At 41.2% G+C, this 21,726-nt stretch overlaps 1 protein-coding gene across 2 annotated transcripts in view; it reads right to left on the reverse strand.

The window, feature by feature from the left end:
* NCKAP5 (NCK associated protein 5) overlaps window positions 1-21,726 on the reverse strand; it is a 370,314-nt gene that overhangs the window by 91,269 nt on the left and 257,319 nt on the right. For both annotated transcript variants that reach the window (XM_066633011.1, XM_066633012.1), the window contains exons 10-12: window positions 16,578-20,347; window positions 14,545-14,722; window positions 8,583-8,661 (exon numbers count right to left, since the gene is read on the reverse strand). In XM_066633011.1, the coding sequence (XP_066489108.1) occupies window positions 8,583-8,661; window positions 14,545-14,722; window positions 16,578-20,347 (4,027 nt within the window). The remainder of the gene's footprint in view (window positions 1-8,582; window positions 8,662-14,544; window positions 14,723-16,577; window positions 20,348-21,726) is intronic.

Here is a 21,726-nt window from a genome sequence, read left to right on the forward strand (position 1 = left end):
ACCTGATTTCAGCATGACTTCTCAACTACAAATTCCATGTGTTCAGTTGAGTGATTAGGGTTCCTTCTGATGTGGAAAGCATGCATATGTAGAACTTTATGCACCCCTTTCTGATGCTGTGCTGAATGTGCAAAAGAATGAGCAGGAAGTACGCACACATGGGAGCAAAGTCAGTGAATGAGGCCCCACTTTCCTCTCTCTGCAGTCTTTGTACAAGTGGAGAGCAACATCTTGTTCAAGTATTCAATTGCTTCCTTTGAAAAAGAACACCTCATATGCTATTATCTGCATGTCAGTGTGCCTGATGCATTTCAGTTTGCCAAACCTGTCTTCAAAAATCAAAAAGCACCTACTGCACAGAAGGATGTGTGGGTATACATATTCTCTTGTAAGGGCTAGTATACTTTTTTCTTGCTTGTCCCTGGGGTGCCTTAAAAAACAAACCTCTCTCTGGAACTGTAAAAAAACCCTGTGATTACAGGTGGCAGTGTGCAAACAGAAACGATTGCTGGAAAACTTGATCTGCTACCATTCTTCTTATCTCTTATCTTATCTTATCTAACACCTCAGAGTACAACTTTATATTTTTTTTGAAATCCACACATACCAGGAAAGAGAGTGGAAATTGATTCAGCGCTACTGGTTTTCGTCTGACATTATTTCCACAGCTGGCAGCTTACTCTGTTTGCCTGCAAAGACAGTTTGGTATTCTATAGATTTCTTTGGATGGCAAGTGAAGAGACAACGCAAATATCATTCCTTTATCTGATCATGTGTAAAATGAATGGCTCAAACAGTATAGCGGTGATAAGATGATTGCTAAACAATTCTTCTCAATTTCTATCAAAGTGTGGACGAAAGAAATTAAGACTGACATTGATAAGTTAAATTTTCAAGCACAATGAGGTTTCGTGATGAGAGACAAATCTTGTTCTCTTCCCCCCCCCCCAACCCAGGTAATGAACACGTCAACTGCACATAGCTCTGGTGTCTTCTAGTCAGAATGTGGTACCAAAGAGCAAGAAGTTCTGGCTTATTTGTTTTCTCCTCCCCCTTGCCAGGTCAATGTGGTGCTGTTCTGAAATCAAACCTCGGAAGTGTACTTCATCATTCAATTCCATTTATTTTGTTGCACGATTCTGTTCTATCTCAATAATTCATTAAAGCAGTCACCTAATCTGGCTCCAGTTTTTCAGGTCTTTCTAATGTAAACGTATTTACTCAAATATGTCAGGCTTAATAGAGACATTACAGCCTGACACATGACAGATTTAATACACAGACCTCATTAATCACCTCTCTCCTTTTCATAGAATGCATCTGACTATGCTTCTGAGGAGGATATTGACAAACTGAGAAACCTCAAACTTACTGAATGTAACAGTAAAGTAACAGGGGAAAAAAGGGGGGTGATAGATACATACGGAAAGAGAACATAAGAACAGCCCCACTGGATCAGGCCATAGGCCCATTTAGTCCAGCTTCCTGTATCTCACAGTGGCCCACCAAATGTCCCAGGGAGCACACCTGATAACAAGAGACCTGCATCCTGGTGCCCTCCCTTGCATCTGACATAGCCCATTTCTAAAATCAGGAGGTTGCACATACACATCATGTCTTGTAACCCGTAATGGATTTTTCAATCTCCCTTTAAAGGGATATAGGCCAGATGCCTTCACCACATCCTGTGGCAAGGAGTTCCACAGACCAACCACACGCTGAGTAAAGAAATATTTTCAATAGCTAATAGCTAATAGCTAATGAGCAAGGGTTTCCATCAATAATAGGAGAGCTGGTGTAATAAGTTCAATAAGCCTTACTTGTTGCTTGACAATATTTTTATTTGTATTTTATTGCTGACACATTTATTTGTATGTGTATGTGATACTGGGAGTCTGCGGAACATGATCTAGGGCAGGGGTGCTCACACTTTTTTGCCTTGAGAGCTACTTTGAAACCCAGCAAGGCCCGGAGATCTACCAGAGTTTTTTTACAATGTTCACGCCATCATAACATATAACATTTATGTGTACAATGTATGTTGGTGTACCTTGCATAACCGCATGAGCCAATATTGCACAACACAACATAATTAACTATAAACATTTTTTGTAATTACTTGAGATTACTTTGATGACTTGCACTGAAGTGAATCAGCCAAGGATGCATAGTCCAGACAGAAGCTGCTGACAGCCAGCCTCAAGCACACTTCCAAATGTTCATCAGTCATGGTGGAACAGTACTTGGACTTAATGATCTTCATGTAGGAAAAGGCTGACTCACATAAATAAGTGGAGCCTGAGGGCCCTATATATCCCTGAGGGCCCTCAGGGATATATATATATATATAGAAGATATGTATATCTTATATCCCTGAGGGCCCTATTGCCTTCAAGTGGCTGCAGCTGTGCAGCACACTCTGCTGGATGCCCAGGCCTTACCCTTAAAGGGGCCACTGCTGACACCACATCTACCTCCTCACCAGATCTTCCTATACCAGATTCCAATACAAGTGGGGGGGGGGAGCAGATCTCTATACAGACCAGTGCAAAAACAGGGGAAAGGTGTGGGGGAGGGAAGATCTTTATATAGACATCACAGCAAGACCAGTGCAAAACCCCTTGCACACAGAACCAACAGATGGAAGTTGGGGGGGGGGCAGATCTCCATACATATCAGTGCAAAAACAGCGGAAAGGTAAGTCAGCCCCAGTAGAGTCAACGAGGCTCACTCCCAGGGATGCGTGAAAGGGAGAGAAGCCTGCCAGCGGCTCCTCTCCAGGTCTACTCATGAGTCAGCCCCAGTAGAGTCAACGGGGCTCACTCCCAGGGATGCGTGGACGGGAGAGAAGCCTGCTAGCGGCTCCTCTCCAGGTCTACTCACGAGTCAGCCCCAGTAGAGTCAACGGGGCTCACTCCCAGGGATGCGTGGATGGGAGAGAAGCCTGCCAGCGGCTCCTCTCCGGGTCTACTCACGAGTCAGCCCCAGTAGAGTCAACGGGGCTCACTCCCAGGGATGCGTGGACGGGAGAGAAGCCTGCGATCGACTCATTGTGCCTCTCGATCGACCGGTGGATCGCGATCGACGTATTGAGCACCCCTGATCTAGGCCAATTTCATGGCCTTTGAACTGAGCTGATAGCCTTTCAAGAAAGGCCACAACTTTGGGTTTTCAGAGCACTCACTGCTTCCCTAGGCTAGGTAACTGGCCTTGCCTTTCTTTCATTTCTCTTAGGAAAATTCCACAACTGGCCACACCTCGCTTGCATAGTACATTTGAACATGTGAACACAAGCCACATCCTGGCAGCTCTCTGACATTGTGTAAACAAAGCTGTTAGTGACACCAAAAATTTGGTCCCTAAACCCTAAGTGGTCTCTTTACAATTCCATAGCTAAATCTAATCAAGAGGTCTATGTTTATTTTATTTATTTTTCACATTTTTATACCACCCCTCCTTGAGGTCCTGACATCCAGAGCAACTCACAAGTTTGTTGCTTTACCCTCAGAAGGGTGCAGAACACCAGTTTGAGCTGGAGATGAGTATACAAGGGCAATCAAGGCACAAATGTAAGGTCTTTAATGAGCTTTTCCTATGGGAGTTTAGGGTACAAAACGCTGAGTACACAGACCCCTTGTGTTCTTTGTTCATTCCTTGGTCCCTAAACACAAGTCTCTCATTCATTTGAAAGCTAGGATGGTGTAGTGGTTTGAGAGTTGGACTTAGATCTGGAAGATTCAGGTTCAAATCCCTGTTTAGCTGTGAAGCTTCCTGGGTAACCTTGGGCCCCTTGCTGTCTCTCAGCATCACCTACCTCACAGGGTTTCGAGGACAAAAGGAGGGAAGGAAACATGTACACCACCCTGCACTGCCACAAAGCACTTTATGTTGTTTTTGATGCAGTGCATGCCAGCACACCACATGCTCTACTAGCCCAGGCCCTTGATAGGATTAGGCTGATAATTTACTATATTGCATTTCCTGTTCAATGTTGCTGTTTAAATAAGAAAGCTATGGACTGAATTAGTGTAATACTGAATTAATCAACAGTAACACTCTGGAACAAAGGCACTTTACACAATACTTCATTGCCAAAACCAAAGTGCTTTAAATGCTGAAACTACATTTGAAACCTGCTATTTACAGTCTGCATCATTTTATCTCTATTAAACTTTCTATCAAATTATATATGAAACTCCCTTATCAAGACAATTCCAGTTTCCTTTTGGAATCTATTTTTCAACACTTTTACTGCTTTCTTTGTAAGAAGCTTAAAGGTGGGGTCTCAAACACACCATCACCACAGCACAATACCAACAACCCTCAATTTCAAGAACATTTCAAGACCCATTGAATTCAGCTCAACATTTTCACTAAATAAGGATACTTACAATGAAAAAGGTACATGAAAGACAGACCTTTCTTTTCTGATCAGATTGCTTTTAAATTAAACTGCACAACCTTTTGTAGACTTGTTCTCACAAAATGAAAAATGATGTTATAAGAAAGTACTAGCTATACGGTGGATGATTATCAAGAACTTTAATGGACTGGAGTGCCCAGATAGAGAAGGACTATAAAAGAAAAAAACACCTTCACCTTAGTAAATGTTTTTCTGGTACAACTATATCTCTGATCATATTTGGATGCCTGTTTAGCTTCATTGAAGCTTCTTCTTTCGCCTTGATCAGTTTGTTCTCTTTCTAATCTTTTATGGCATATTAATTTTCTCAAAGTCAGTTAGTACTATACAGTCTTAGCTGAAGAATCCAACCATTGTGTATGAAAGACTTCTGATAAACTCTCCTGGACAGAGGAAATTGGAAACCCAAAACCCCCTATTGGTGAAATTTATATGGTAAAGTCATCAGGGCAGTAACTGTCCTTTCTGCTCATTGTCATGCACACTGCAGATGCCAAGTAAACAAATAGATTTTTCTCTAGTAATGTCATATTATTTTATATCTACAGTATGTTTGTTCATTCTGAAGTAGGATGTATTTTGGGAGTCATGGGGTGGGGTGAAATGAGAAAGATCGTTGCATTTGCAACTGAGTGCAAAATTAATGTAACTAGGACCAGTACTGGCACCAGATCTGCACTGCCCTCTCCCCACTGATGGTGCCACCTTCCAACTCCTTATGGTGCACTGGGTGCTATCATCAGTGGACAGCGGAGCTTTCTAGTGCATTACGAACCCTTGGCCAACACCCAACCTGTCTGACCCTTGATAACAACTGAGTCTAGGACAATTCCTTATAACTTCATATACTGCAGATTTCATGGGATATACAGGCTGTTCCTTGGTTGTGTATATAAATGGACCAAACAGTTAACATGCTGGCGACAAGACAGAGAAATGGCAGATAGACCGCATGAATGGGAAGTTAAGAGTTAAGGGCACTCTGCTTTGGGCACTTGCAATTTCTAGATGAAGAATTTAAAATGGGTTCACCCTTCAGTAAAAGTGTCTTCTGAGGGGCAATATTTAGGAGAACAGTGCATTGTTTATTGTTATGCATTCCACTGTCTTATCAGGGTCTTTTTGTGTTTTTTTTAAAAAGGAAAATAAATCAAAAAGCTGTTAAATCCTATCCAACTTTCCAGCGCAGATGCAGTCACAATGCAGTCCCTAAGATAAGGGAACAAACATCCCCTTACCTTGAGGAGGCCCCCCACTACCAACATGGGATGCAACATGCACCCCGAGGCTACAACCCTATCCACACATACATGAGAGTAAGTCCTATGACTATAATGGGACTTACTTCTGAGTAGACATGTAGAGGCAACTTTCCAGAGCTGGTGCAGCCACAATGCAGCCGGAAGGTAAGGGAACACCATACCCTGAGGAGGTCTCTGTGACTGCCTCCCCACCACAAGATGCATAGCATGCCCCATTGCCATGGCTGCACTGGCACTGGAAAACTGGATAGGATTGGGCCCCAAGTTATTTAAATGTATTGGCTTACCAAACACTTTTAAATAGATAAAAAACGTGATTGAGACTTTATATATTCATTATATTTAGAAGAAGTAGGAGTATTTAATTGTTTTAAAATAATTAAACAATGTTATTTTACATAGTGTCCAATTTGAAGCCTACTGGGTACTATTTAATTTACATATTAGTTCATCGCACAGAACATATACCAATTTAAACATTTTTCACAGAGTTTTGGAAAAAAAAGACTGAACTACTCATCCTCGTAATTGCCTCCCCTCCCCCCTTCAAATAGCACATATACTCCCATTTCCTTTGGTTGAAACTTTAGCTTTTCTGGTTATAAAACGCAAAAAAAGACAATAGTTAATTAAAATGTGGCCACATAACAATGTATCACAATAATCTTTAAATTATAGTTTGGAAGCAACTCCTGTGATTGGAAGCTGAAACAAAGCACGTAAAAGCAGATCAACAGCATCTGGCAACCCTGGGAGAAAAGTGCTGTGAGTTGACAGAGAAGGTGCAATCATAGGGACAGAAGCAGGATGGAGAGGAGCAACAAATAAAGATGCTATCCCCAAATAGCAAGCTCAGTTCCAGAAATGTGTGACTTGTGATGTGTTACACTGTGGATTTGCACTGACATCTCCTGACAAAGGAAAATGCACATCTCAGGCTCTGCTTGCATCTTTCCAGAACCTGCTGCAAGCATGCTAGAGTAAGTACGAGACTAAACAGCAGAAGCTGCTCATGCTACAGGTTATTCTACAATACAGCTACTACTCTACAGCCAAGTCGCATTCGCAGTAAAGGGGAAATCAGACAAATCAAAAACATAAAACACTCAACCTCAGGGCTTAATGTGAAGCTGCTGCTTGCCAGTGCTACCTGCAGAAGACATCACCACTGTGTCTGTGAATATAAGAGTGCATTTCCCTTTTCACTAAGAGTCACCTTGCATGTTACACAGTGGCAAATACATGCTAGACGTTGCTGTACATGCAGAACAAACTCTGACCAATGCAGGTGAGTCTAATATGTGTATCTCTGCATTTGTTAAAGATCACTGATCACAAATACATACTGCATTTCCTCAATATACACTCCATGGCCTTCTTGATACATTTTGTCCCTTGGTATAGGTTGCAACTGCTTCCATATATTGCATGCTTTGTAAAATACTGGGCCATCCCTGTCAAAACACAGAACTATTCATTAAGTGATTAAGAAGGCTTGTTTCCAGGAAACTGAAATCCACTCATGTGGGATATAGAAATTCTGTACTGGGTATGAGGTAGGAAACCTTGAATCTCATGGTAGTGGCAACTTGTTACTGAAAACTACAGCATCAGGTGAAAAATCACAGGCTAGGGTGATAACTTTGTTACTTTTCTGGCATTATTTTTTTATATAAAATGCACATATTGCTAGCTGGCAAACAATGCTGCATTCGGCAGCGTGACTAGCAGAAACAGATTGCATTTTTAAAAAATGAAAAGAAAACCTTAGTTGAAAACACTCATTGACAAACTTAGAACCATTTTTGCTACTGGTCAGGAATGCATTTGGCAAGAGAGATTTTGCCACTAATACTTCACAGAGACGTTTCAGGAAACTGAGTATAAAATATACAGTTTCTGCCATTTGTATAAAATGGCAAAGATGACAACATACACAATTACCTAGTTGTCCTCAATGAGGAGATACTTCCATTACATTGCAGGGATTCTAACATGGCAGTGGATCATGGTCTCCCTGTTTTACAAATTTCCCTGCTCCTCCATGTATTAGAGAACTCTAATCTTGCACAGGGAGCAGCCCCAGAGGTCTCCTCCAGGTAAGGGAACATTACGTCTGGTTTTTGGACACAACTTCCAGCTTAACCAGATGCTTCTGCAGGGCATTCTGTGGCCCACAGAGGCCAGTAGAGTGGGTTGTGGGCCTGACACAACCTGGAAGAAGTCTCTGGGACCTCCCAATAAAGCATTCTGGTCATCGCATTGTGACCCAGCTGCAAGGGCAAGATGGGTTGTCGCGACCAACTCTAGGAGTTTGGGGTCTACTGTGCCAGGAGGAACTTCCTGCTACAAGCAAGGGGTTGGACCATATGCCTTGTGGCACCTCCAACTCTATGATTCTATGAAGTAAATGAACCTTTCATCGAACGATGAAGCACATAATGCTCTGTATGTCCAATATCTTCAACATTGCTAGTTTTACAAATTCAACTACACGTGATTTTGACTTCACTACTGCAAAAGCAGGCTTTGCTGTGCAAGAACACTACAGATCTCAAGCTTGTATTTATCAGTCTGCATCTTAATTCATTCAAAATATTATGTTCTGACACCCCACTGCAGTTAGTATGACTATTTCTGCCTTTAGGTATTATTGATAGGCTGTTGTCAGGAATAAAGACTAGGAACAAATATCTCACATAAACTATGGGAATGAACACAAGCATGAAATTTTTAGAAGACGGTTTTGAAAAATAAGAATGGGAACATTTTGCACAGAGGGTTAAACATTCTGAGCCCTCTGATCTACGTGGATTTCAATGCACAAACCGATTGAAGTCTACACAATATTCAAGGGAAAAAACAAGTAATATACAGTTTAATAGTGCTGTTTTTACCTATTAAATGGCTTTGACTTGATGAATCGGTGATGGTGCCCTCTTCATCTTCTTGGAAGTTTTCTGTTTCTACATTTGCCTGTGTTGCAAATTAAAACAAGGTAAAACAAAACAATGCTGTAAATTTAACCTCTTTGGAGAATCTCCTTTGAATAGCACAAACCAAAGCCTGTACAACTTCATAATACGTCTTACTTTTACTATCTGTGTTATGATCTTTAGCTATTTACCTTAATGCAACATCTAAATCCTACATAATGGGAAATCAGAGCACACCTTATTCTATGAATGACTTCTAAATTGGCTCTAAATGCTTTAATAAAAGCAATGCGATGCAACTGTCAAGAACAATTAAGGCTTGGAGAAGTGTAATTCCTCAAGAGGAAACAGCTTCTGCTGTGATTTATTGTAATAAGCTTAAAGAAATATACTTGGATCTCATGACCCTGTATTTATGTTTCACCAGGAATACGTCTCATAGATTTATACCAAAGAACACAGGAAACAAACTAAAGATGTAACATGGTATCTCCTCATTCAGCATTGCAATCACTTCATGCTGTGGCATCTTCACCTCTGCTAAAAGGCACTGCTTTATTATCCTTATCAGCAGGAGGAAAGGAAGTTGATTTTGAGCAGAAAGCCATTTGGAAGAGCAACCCTCCACTCTCACTTCCAGGCTGCCAATGCTGTGTGGTTAGAATTAACGGGGGTGGGGAGAAATCCAATGCAACTGGCAGGTAAAGTGTCTTCTGACAAACACTTCCCATTTGTGAAAAACTGAGTGAGGACACCTACTTCCTATCAATGTTGCATAATAGCATATAGTTACAGAACTGGCTGATGCCTGTCAAGCTACTCTGACAAATAATGGTTAAAAAGTATCAGAAAAACACAGACACTTTTGCACCCATGACTGCAGCTTGGGAAGAATGAATGAATGAATGAATGCTAGAGTTCAAGTTGATCTTCCCAAGGCCTTACAAACATGGTTGACCTAAGTGAGTTCAGGATTAGGCTTGAATGCCTTCATTCACTGTCCAATGGGGGTAGGAGGAGAACCCTATTAAGAGCTCTTATAGCTCAATGGCTAAAGTGTTGGTCTGTGGAGCCAGAGGCTAGGGGTTCAAATCCCTATGAGGAATAAATTTTCCCTGGGGCATTTGGTGGGCCGCTGTGAGATACAGGAAGCTGGACTAGATGGGCCTATGGCCTGATCCAGTGGGGCTGTTCTTATGATCTTATGTTCTTAACCCAATCTGCTTTTGTGACAGCTACAGTTTTAAAAAGGCTACAGGGGGCATGCGCTGCCTAAAATAGGGGGAGCCAGGGGATGGAGTTTATGAATTTCATTAAAAGTTCCCTATCCTTTCCTCAACACTGCATTCACACTTTATCCACATGCCCATATGAGCTATTTCCCAAGCGGTTATGACATCTTGCTGCAGCTATTGCTGCCAAGGTACAAAAGTTGAATGGGGGAGATGGTGACTTGGAACAAATGGCATCTCTCCCTTGTCACAGCCTGCAGCTTGTCCATGCATGGGTGGAGCCACAGTCCTTGTTAAAAGATGGGTGAAAGGATGCTGAGTCCTGACCCGACCCCACATTGGTCACAATTTGGCCCTGCCCAGAAGTGCAGGGGTGTGATTTGTGGTGGCTGCATACCCTTCCCAAGGTGGATGTTTCCATTGTTGCTTTTGGGATGTGGTTCTTAGAAAATGTAGTGACAATACAAAACCAGAGATAAGTGTTTTAGTGAACAGGAATCTTACACCTTTCATTGAATGCTGAAAAAAGAAATGGGTTAATTCATTGGTGTATAAAAGAGAGGATTCTGAACCTGCATTAAAGCACATTAAAAGGTAAAAAAAGTACATTTGATTTTACCATTGAGATGAAATTAAATGCATACATTCCTCAGCAATTTTGAAGTGCAAGTGTTAGTTACTGGTCTAATTATTCTAAATGTACTTTGCATTGTTAGGTAAGGGAGGGGAAAAAACCTCAGAATAAATCATCTCTGCACAGGGTTTTTGAACAGGTTTGTGCTGCTTTTCTCAAAAGGCATTTATTTTTCTTTTTGGGGAAAAAAGAATGCACAATGGAAAATGCTACCACATGCTAGTGTTTTCAATCACAGCTATCTCTCTGTACTGAATTATCTGCAATCTGAGTCAAAGGAAGAAGGCTGCTAAGGGAGAAAAAGACATTAAAACCAGGAAATAAGATGCAGGGGCTATGCATTTAAAGAGACCAAGCTGTATAAATTTAGAGGGCAAGTTGAGTTTCCTCCTATTCTCGAGTCTTCTTTCATTCTTTTCTAAAAATACAAAATGGATGCCAACACAAATTATAGGTATTCATTTTCTTTTATTCCAAATGGCCTCAAGATGTTAATGCTAGTTATTTCATTTTAAGAGTATAAAATTTCAGAAAATCCATTTTTAAAAACCCACAAAGATGAAGCATATAATGCAATCCAATCTTCAAAAACAATGGCCAGCACCACTTTGATTTTCAGCTTAACAAAACTGCAGTTGGGAGAAGGAAAAGGTAATGCCTTTTCAGCATGACTAATTCGTCCTTAGAAGTTAAAGAGAAACATTAGCATTTCTTCATTATTTATGTATATTCAGAGCCATCTTTGTACTTGCCCGATAAAGTGAAGTGTGTTTCTTGAAGATATACTTAAAGTCCTAAATGGCTATTATTGTTACATTTGCCAAGTCTTCACAAAACGAGACAAAAACTTCAGCAAATTACTGTGCCATTAGACAATAATAAAAAAGTTAAAAAAGAAATGGTAAAGCAGAAGGCTTTAAAAAAAAATACTTCTGTAGAGTGAAGATATACCCTAAGCTGCCAGCACCATATTAAATGGGGCATAGTTAAATTGAGTGGCTGTGATAAGGGCCTCCGCTTCGCTATCAAAGTTCTAGATCAGTTGGATTGAATTTCCTGCATATTGCACATTTCCAGACTTCCATTCTCTCTCATTCCTTTCAGTGACATTACAAGGGCAGACTTAGATATGCTTATAATTTGTGGTTTTATAATGCAAGGGACATCTACATTTTCAAAGAAAAGATGATACCATAGAAGCTGCGGGCCACAAAAAAGGAGGAAGTATTCTAAAGTATATGCTGTACATTCCAAATGCAGTCATAGAGACATTTTAAGTGAATAACCTTGCATATCCTCTAGTAAAGGTTTTTATTTACATGAAAACAAAACACACACCTACACACGCCTCCAGTTGAAAGTACGCCCGTGATACTTTAACCTTAAGCACCCTGCACATCAATACTCTGCTAATAGGTTTTTCAATTCCCATTAGGAAGGCTTCTAAAATGTTTTTACCTTTGGAATATGTCCCTCAGAAATATCTAATTACTTCATATTTCAAACATTCCCATAGCTGTACATACAGGGTTTTATTTAATTATTCACCTCTTTCAGAGCAGCAACCACAGAACAAAGCTCAGAAAAAGCCACTGCTCAATGGCAGCCCCTTTCATACTCACTTGTAGGGTATGAAAGGGTTGGTCAACATGCTAAACAGGATGAAATAGCTAAGAAAGAAAGTTCTGTGGAATAGCAAGGTTCTAAAGAGAAGTCCTTCCACATGAATGCTAAAAGAAATATACTGAGGGCCAAATTAGAAGTGACATGGGAAACACACTGGTAGGATCTCCTGCAAAGTCTCTGACAGTGACCCCAGGCAGGGGACCCCAGGGAAGCTGCCTTGTGCTGGATCAGACCTTAGGTCTACCTAGCTCAGTACTGTGAATGCTGATTGACAGTCTCCAGTCTCAGTCAGGGGTCATTTCCAGCCTTGCCTGGAGATAATGCGGACTGAACTTGAGAGCGTTTGCATATAAAGCATGCGCACTGTGACTGAAGTAGGGACCATCTCTCAGAAAGAAGGCAGATTCAGACTGATGTCACAGTACTGTGGATGGGAGAGAGTGCTATTTCCCCCGTGCTTTTTCCTAATGACAAATTGCACCCCTGTAGCTGTAAATTTTCATATATTGTCAGTTCTCTCTACTCACAAATTTGCCACCTGTGAGTTCACTAATCTGTGGGGAGCAGGATTGCTGCCTACCTTTCTGTATTCACAGGGCATTCTTGGTTATCTGCAGCATTATGAAGGTCTCCACTGCATTCAGAATGCAAGTGGAGACCTTCAGAAACTTTAAAGCTATCCACTCTATTTGCTAGCACCATTTTGAAGGTCTCTGCTGCATTCTGAGGGTCTGAGGGTCTCCACTGGCATCCTGAGGGTCTCCTACTGACAGGTTAGTTAGCAGCAGGTCTCCTGGAGGAGGTATACTGCATATACCTCCCCCTAACCGAATTGATTCCATAGGATCAGTGACTCCCTATCTATGATTTGGTATGAGGATTACCATAGCAGATACAGAGAATTGACTGCAGTACCCTTCTTTTCCACTGAAAGCCAAGTGGGAGCAGGATCCACTGGGAAATTGGGGGTGGCCGTGGCTAAGCCCCTTCTACCAGTGCCATGGTTCAATCCAAATTTTCCCTCCTATTCACTATTTAAACAAACCTTTAAAAACATAGGACATCTGATAAGAGCCTCTCATGTTTTGTGTAGCTTGGCTATAAAGGATTGTGCACTTAAATCATAACAGTATGTGCCATTAAAAAAACAAACTCCATAGTTGTTAATGTACAGAATCAGCTGAAAAGGCTCAGAAGCAAAATCAATATTCATGGTGGAGCTTCAGCACAAGTCTCTGCATGTCTACTCAGAAGTAAGCCCCACGGACTACTATGGGACTTACTCCCAAGTAAATGTGAACATTTCAGCCTTGGGAATGAACATTTTAAGGCCTAAGCAATGTTTGGCAGATATGAGACGTCTTAGTGCCATTGATGTCTTTTGCAATCTACTGCTTCTGACACCTGCTCAATTTGAATAATGTAATGGAATTTGATTTGAGTTATAAATGTATAGAAACTCCTAATGTGTTCTAAACATTCAAAGCGAAACTGATCGAGGAACATGACTATTTATCCACTGACTGGATCAGTTTATGTTATCCAAAAAAGATGACAAAAAGACTTGTATTATTTACTCTTCTGTGCGCACGCACACACACACACACACACACACACACACAGAATGACCCAAAAGTAGGTGGACAGTAGGTGGAATAAATGTTATCATTTACTGTCCACCTACTTTGGGTCACCCTATATATCTATATATCTATTACACCCCTCTACCAAAGAGACAGGACTTTTTAAAATTAAAACATATATAGGCACCCTTTCCATAAGCGCAAAGTGGCCTACAGAACATTAAAAAAATAAATTAAAATCACAGAATAAAAACAACCAAAATAACTCCACATAACAAAACAAACATGATGATGACCACAACAAAAGGGAACTATGTATTGGCACTGGCTACTCTTTAAAATGTCTGAAAGTCCACTGGAATTAAATAAACACGAAAGGCTTAACCAGAAAAGGAGTTACACCATCTTGATTTAGGCAGAAGATCATTGCAAACATCAAGACCACTAGAGTGAAAGCCCTGGCTGTAGAATATCTGGCCACTGCAGTGAAAGAGAATGAAGGAAGGCTTGTTTGACAGAGCACAAAAGATACAGGCAGAGGTGGTCTCTGGGGTATGTAGGTGGTCTCTAGGGGATGTCAGTCATGAAGAGATTAAAAGGCTAAAACCAGCACCCTAAATTAGGCTTGGAAGCACACAGGGAGCCAGCACAGTTATTATACAACAGACAGAGTACATTCAGAAATATGGCTGTGACCATTAGTGTAATCGGATTCCCAAATCAGCCCATCAGACGCTGACATTAATCCATCGCTCCCCAGCTGTGACAGGAATATGACTTGTGCTCCTGCAGTAACAACAAAGGAAAAAAGGAAATTCTGGAGGCAACAAGCATGCCTTACTACTTACCAGTGTCTCATTTGGTATTTCCATATCAGCCTTAGTTTTGCCGTTTTTCTTCTGGATTCCTTGACTGCTGATAGAGTTGCCAGGAAGAGAAGAGCCTTGGGAACTGCCCTTCGACATGCTCCTGTAGGAAACATTATTTGATCCACTTTCTGTCTGCTGGGTTGCTTTCTTATCAACTCTGCAGGTAGAAAGTGATTCCTCTGATAAATTACATTGCCCTTCTTCAATCACTCTACTTTTCCCACTCCTTTAATGTTTAACATAACCTCTCTGTATCTTTCTCCCTGTAGACCTTTGAGTGATAAATGCTGCTAACTAGCCTTGATCAAATCTGTCACTTGCAATTTTGGGTACTGTATCAATTTAGTCTTTCACATATAATGATGTATTTTAAATTTTCAATGACTGTGGGGCAAATTGGAAAACACTGTATAATCATTGCTGGGGGTCTTTGTGGTCTAAGCTTAAGGAAACTATAAATTGATTCTGGCTAGTTACTGTATATATTTAACTAACAACATGATTGGCAAATTGAGGATACATAAAATAAAAAGTATAACTGCTGCATTTTTTCTATTGCATTTTATACATTTTTTTCCTTTCTTTTTAAAAGAAAGGACTTCTATGGACTAAAATTTGCATTAGTTCTTAAAAGACCATACTGTTCTTTAATTTCAGACACCACTGATCTGGTTAACAAAGAACAGATACAAATGATCAGAGCAGTCGTGCTGAAGCTTTTACTAGGCTATGCCATTCCAGATTGTGAGAGTTTGTGGTGAAAGCTGCACATTTGAATGCACTCCCATATTCTGAAGATCACACTGTTCATACCAAGCTAGTGTGTTAAGGCAAAAGCTAGGCTTGAATTTTGCATGCCAGTTGCTATTGCTGTTGTCTTTTTTTAACCTAGGTGGCCATTCAAACATGGGATTCTCCCACCAGCAATCTGAAATAGTTCAGTCCTCCAAAAGCAGCACCATGTCACTGCTCCAATTGTTTGCTGGTGCTCAGAAGAGCACAGTAAAATTACCACAGGATGGCCATTATGTTTCCAGTTATTACAAATCACTTGAAAAAAACTAATGCTGCTAAACACTGATCTAAGACCATGAGAAAAGCTCTTCTTTTTCAAGAGGAGATCCTGGAGGTGGAGACCTGCAGGTGCAGTTGAATGGGCTGGTGCCAGGTTTGGGGCAGAGGGGAAGGGTTCCTGTTGCATGTTTGTTGCAAGCAAGGTGTTTTGAAATCTCAGCAGGAGTTGACAAAGCCTAAAATTTACTATGATAAATGGGGTGAGAAGGAATGGTGTTTCCTTTTTTGCTTTCCAAATAAACACAGGGCGCAATCCCAACCCTCCATTTGAAGAGTTTTGCGAAAGAGCCATAAAGTACTTTTGCACCACTCTGAGGGGAGATAGGTCAGTGCACAGATGTGCAATGGCCTCCCTGTGCTGACATGGATCCCAGGAAGAGGTGAGTTAGTGCCAGCTGACCTTGGCCAGCGCAGAGCTCTGGGAGTGTGTGGGGAGAGCAAGGAGGAGGCAGGTGAGAGGTGCATAGTGGTGGGGGGAAGGCAGGCTGCGGGTGTTCCAAGGGGCGGGTAGACGGGGAATGGCAGGCAGGGCCAGGATCCATCAGTTATGCCAGATCCTAGCCCTGTTCCCGAGTGGCCCAGAGCAATCCCAGGCTGCTCGGATTTGCACCACCTCATCAGGCAGCGCAGATCAGAGTAGACACATGGGGGCTGCTGTGGCTCTCCCCAGGGTAAGGGGGAAAGTTTCCTCTTGCCTTGGGCCAAACCTCAGACAGCTCCAAACTTGCGCTGGATACAGCGCAGGCCTGCCTCTTCCAGCGCAAGTTATGATTGCACTGACAGTCTGCTTACGCAAGTACTTGGTTTCTTGCAGCACATGAAAACAGAGTTCTTTATGATTTTCTTCTCCAAAAATCTAAGACTGGAAGTTGAAGGGATGGAATTCACAGATCTGTTCATATCTACACAGCTGAATCTAAACATCTCCAAGTACTTACCTGTGTAAAAGCTCTTTCATAAAGTTGTCTTTTCCAGAGCACATGGTGACTGAGCCATTCTTTTGTTCACACCTAGTTTGGCTGAAGTTATTTTGTGTGGCTTTTGCATTTTTTTTCCCTTTGGGAACACTGTCTAAAATGCCACCATTCAAAGTTTTCTTATTTAGTTCGTTTTCCGCTTCACAGTGCGATTCAGTTTTCTTTTTGTCTTTTCTTTTCTCTGATTTTGTTTGCTTGCTCCCAAAACCTGAGCTCTTTGCTTCTTTCTTTTCTGTTTTTGCTTTAGAAATGTCAGTTTTTCTACCATTCAAGGCTGGGAGCTTACTCCTACGAAAACCAAACCAGCTAGCCAGAGAAGGGCCTCCACTCTTTGGTTTCATCTCAGCGGTTGGATATTTACTCTGCCCTTGGCCCTTCTGCATATTTTCCTGGATGCACAACATGACTTTTTCTTCTATAGTGGGTTGCAAAACAGAAGGAGTCAAAACCTTCTCTGAGGCTTCGGATGCATTCGTGCAGGTTTCTTCCAAGACCGCCTGGCTTCTTTCATGTTTATGAGAACATTCTGTGCTGTCCCGATTCCTCTGAAGTGGCAATATTTGTTCTGATGAAATACTAGTTGATGACTCCAATGCCATTTCTGCTTGTGTGACACTTTTTTTGCTTAATGGCTGATGTTTTGAAAGGTTGCTGCCTCTTTCATCATGGACAGATCTACTTTGGACATCTCTCTGAGATGGTGATTTGTTGCCCTCATTTTTTGAAATGCTGTAAAATGAATCACCTTTAGGAGACAACCTAAATGGTGGTTTGCTTGGGCTACCAACTTGACTGTTAGAACTGCTCATGCTTCCGCAAGAACCTTGCCTAGAATAGGAGTTCTCTAGAACTTTTGCTGTGCTTGAAATGGAATCTGATACCATTGCAGATCCAGGAATAACCTTGATTTGAAATCCCTCCACTGTAGAGTTTTGCCTGGTTAAAGAATTCCCTCTTTCAGATGTATTAGTTATAATTTGAGTACGAACTTTTCCTAATGCTTCTGCTGAAGGTAGGGGTGATTTTTCTCCCATGTGAATACTGAAACTTTGACTACGGGCCTTTGCTCCATTCATACCAAGGGCTGGTTTCAAGTATGTCTTATTACTTGAAGAAAAAGACCGCTTAACCAATCTGTTATCTAAACCATCTCCTTGATACATTACGCTGCACGTTTCGGGTGAAACAGAAGAAGCTTTATCTATTTCAAGCTCCTTAACAAAACATTCTTTTGTTTCTTTCTCAACATCCCTCAAGTCAGTGTTGGCTATATTTGCGACAGTTTGAGATAAGGTTTCACTTTGTCTGCATTTTTTGGAATTCACACAACTTTTGGATGCTGCATTCATACTATCTTTTTCCTGTTTCCCTGGTATGGTTGAGCTCTTTCTGAGGAGCTGAGGTGATTTTATGAGCAATTTAAGCCCTTTTGGCAAATGAGGTTTCAGCCCCTTGTCTGGAGTGTCACCGCCCTGAGACAATACTGGTAATGGAGAACGGTTAGTCTGAGGCAGTAAAGGCTCACCAGTTATTGCCGTATGACCATCTGGTGATGGGGGGAAACTGCTGAGGTTCTTATGTTTCTGAGGTACCTCAGTGTCCTTAGACAGTGATCTATTTTGAAATGAATTCATGTTTTGTGACATGCAAGCAGAGGGGACATCCTTAGAATTACAAAGTTCTTGATTATTGCAGGATTCTGATTGGTTTGAGGTTTTAGGAGACATTTTCTTCATGCAAAGGTTGGCAATGGCTTGGCACATTCCAGGGGGGTGTTCTGATGTGAATTTACTTTGTATAATCTTCCCTCCATTTTCATGCAAATGATTTAATTCAACTTTAGCTGTTGCAAGTAGTTTGTTGGTTTGCATTTCATGCATAATGACATTATGAAAAATGGACTTTGACACTCCTTTCAGAGGTGACAACTTAACTACAGGTTTCACGGTCTCACTTGGAGAACTTCCTCTTGGCTTACCAGGTGTGGGTGATGAATGTTCATAGTTTGGCCTTACCAACAGTGATGCTGACCTGCCTGGAGGCGGAGGGGGTGATGGAGATCTGGGTTCTCTAGGGAAATCACAACAAACATCTCTAGTTGGAGGTTCTCCACAGTCAATGGACTCTATAAGATGCTGAGGCAATGAATTTGATTCTGGGAGTTGACTCTTGGGCCATTCTGTTCTGCTCAGAATTTTAGAATTTTGCAGAGGGTGGGCTTGGGCTTTTGGAATAGGCAGGTCTTCTTTGGAATCAGGATTCTGAGTAGGACTTTGCACCTTTTTGAATCGCGAACATTTTACAGGTGACACTGGAGATTTCTCCAGGTTCAAAGGGCCGTGTGAAGCGGCTGCAGTGGCATCTTTTGTTTTCTGTGGTGAAAACTTACCTCTGCTGGGAATTTTAGTCAATTTTTGTTTCTGATTAATACTTGCCTGCAAACAAGATGGAGAGCTGGCCTTAGGAGAAATATTACAAACTGACTTTATTAGCTTTTGCTGTGTGGTGTTCTGGCACACAGGTCTTTCAAAGTGTACAGTAGATTCATTGTTGCACATAGCAGGGACAATTGAATGTTCATTCCCTAGATCATCCTGGAGAGTTGTCCTCTCCATTTCATGATCAGATGTCTGCAAAATACTGTAGTTCTGAACATCAGTTGCTTTCTGCAAAGTAGCTATTCCCTGAGGTAAACATTCAGTGTATTCAGAACTGGGCCTAGTGTATGGGTGGTCGACTGAAATTTCATTTCTAGTTACAGTTACAATTCCCATTTGATGTGAGCTGAATTCAATAGGCTTGCCATCTTCAGCATCAAATATTACAGTAATGCATTCTTCTGAAGAAGTTTTCTTTATAACTTTTTGTTCCTTAACAAAATTAGATGGCTTTGGCCTACTATCTGGATGAGGAAGAACCTGATTTCTTTCTTTTTCAGAAGCTACAACCTGGGAATTTTCCATTGTTACTTGCATATCGGAGCTCTCCACGCACTTGTCAACAAAAGGAGTTAATGACAAATCTGACGGGCTTTTTTCATCACCACTTTCAATGTGCAATTCGTCCAAGATTTCATTGTCATCAGTATCTGAAAGGTGTAAATTAAGGTCCCTCCAGCCTACATTAGAAAGACTTTTATCAATCTGTAACACAGGCAGCTTTGCGTTTGTGCAGGATTTTGCTTCCGACTGAAATTCGTTGACAAAACTAGTCAGTTTTTCAGGTCTTTCCTTTGAATTAAAATAAGAACCTCTTTCCAGTAAAGGTTTTTGATCAGGCTCCCAACCAAATAGGCTGTCAGAAACACTGTGGGTTAATTTATTACAGTAGTGCCTACAATCTTTGCTGGGTCCTTCATACAGCAGTGCTAAAGATGAAGACTCATCATCTGCATCCTCATGCGAATCTGAATCGTACATGAAGGTTTTCCGGTGCTCAATGCAAATGGCCCCTATTTCCTCTGGCATGCAATTTTCCTGCTCTTTATGACTGCTGCACTTAATTCCAGGGGAATAGATTCCTTCATTAGAATCCATGCAATCTTTGTATCCCCATTTAGACATTACAGATGGTGGTGGTTCAAGTAATATTTTTCGCTTTTGGAGCTTCTTTAGTCCTTCTAAAATGTGGTTTTCCTTGATACGAGTTGGAGGTAGATCATCAACAGGACTAGAAAGGTTGCTGGGGAGTGAGGAACCAATACTTATTCTTTTATCCCAGCTTACTGATGACTGGTTGGGGAGGAGGGGGGTGGGTGGAGAGAGAGAGAGAGAGAGAGAGAGAGAGAGAGAGAGAGAGAGAGAGAGAGAGAGAGAGAGAGAGATTACTACCCCAAAATTAGTAAACAATAGTAAGAAGATTAGGTTTTTCATTTCAATTGATAAGCTAGTGGCAAGTACCACTACCTCAAGGTCACCTTTCCCCCCTCTAACATGCTAACCTGCATCCCTTTAATAAATGTCTCTTCCACGACAAGTACATCAGAGTTCTCTGCATCCTTGCCAATAGTTAGTGACAAATCTTATGAAATTTTCTTATCACTATTTCCCCTTTGTGGTTTGTCTTCACACCTGAAAAGAGTTATGGTCAATCCTTAACAAGAAGTTCAGGGTTTTAGAGCCAGCACAAGAAGACTCCAAGCCCCTGCTTCCCAAATTACTCAAACAAAAGTGCTGCTTTCTGGTTTGCTGTTATCCAGGTTCCAGGATAATAAATCAACCTAATAAATTTGATTTATTTTATTTAATTGTATGGCAAAATGCAGCATCATTATATAAAATTCACAATATACAAAATATATATTCATATTAATTTGTACAATTTTCAGGACAACTCCTATGTCCTTTGTTAGTAGGCTCTGAGAAGAGCTGTTATAGATTTAATTAAAACTGGGAAACAGAAAACTTTCCAATTTTTTCCTATGATAAAACTAAAGCCTCCTACATTCTAGGAACTATTACCTATGTATTACCTATGTCTAGTCTTATATTTTTTCTTTAAATAGTTACATGAGGCTCCTAAAATAAAAGCATAGGATGACGTTCAGAATTTATATATGTATTTAAACGAACACTGGCATAGGATAGAAACATTCTTCCCTTCCAGCAATGCTGCAACTAGCCTGGTCACATAACCGCTATCATCAGTGATGCTCTGCCAACACGTGTACCATAAACTTCCCATGTGAGATGCTTTGCTGACTACCTAATTTTGAAGTTATGACCAATATAGAAACTGAAGCCACCAAAGCTGGAACCAGTGCCCTGTTCACCAAGTAGAGAGAGGCCATTTTCTCTGAATTTCCCCTCTGTTGCCCCTTAAAGTTAGGCTTCTGAAGTTGGGCCAGGTCTCTGGAACAGGACGGCATGTGGTTCAGGCAGCTTCTGCAGGAAGGGAGGATCAGTCAAATTCCCCCCCTGCACCAGTGGAACTTCTTCCATGCCAACTTAGCGTGCAACCCTATTGTAGAAAACCACTTTTCTCTAGTATTATCCTAGGGCTTTCCTTTACAAGCATCTTATTGACAAGTGGAAAGCATTAAATGCTTCCACTGTCTCTCTAGCATTTTAGGACCCAATATTCCTTCAAGAGTACTGTGTGCTGTAGAGAT

Source organism: Tiliqua scincoides, chromosome 1, assembly GCF_035046505.1.
Source record: "Tiliqua scincoides isolate rTilSci1 chromosome 1, rTilSci1.hap2, whole genome shotgun sequence".
NCBI lineage: Eukaryota > Metazoa > Chordata > Lepidosauria > Squamata > Scincidae > Tiliqua > Tiliqua scincoides.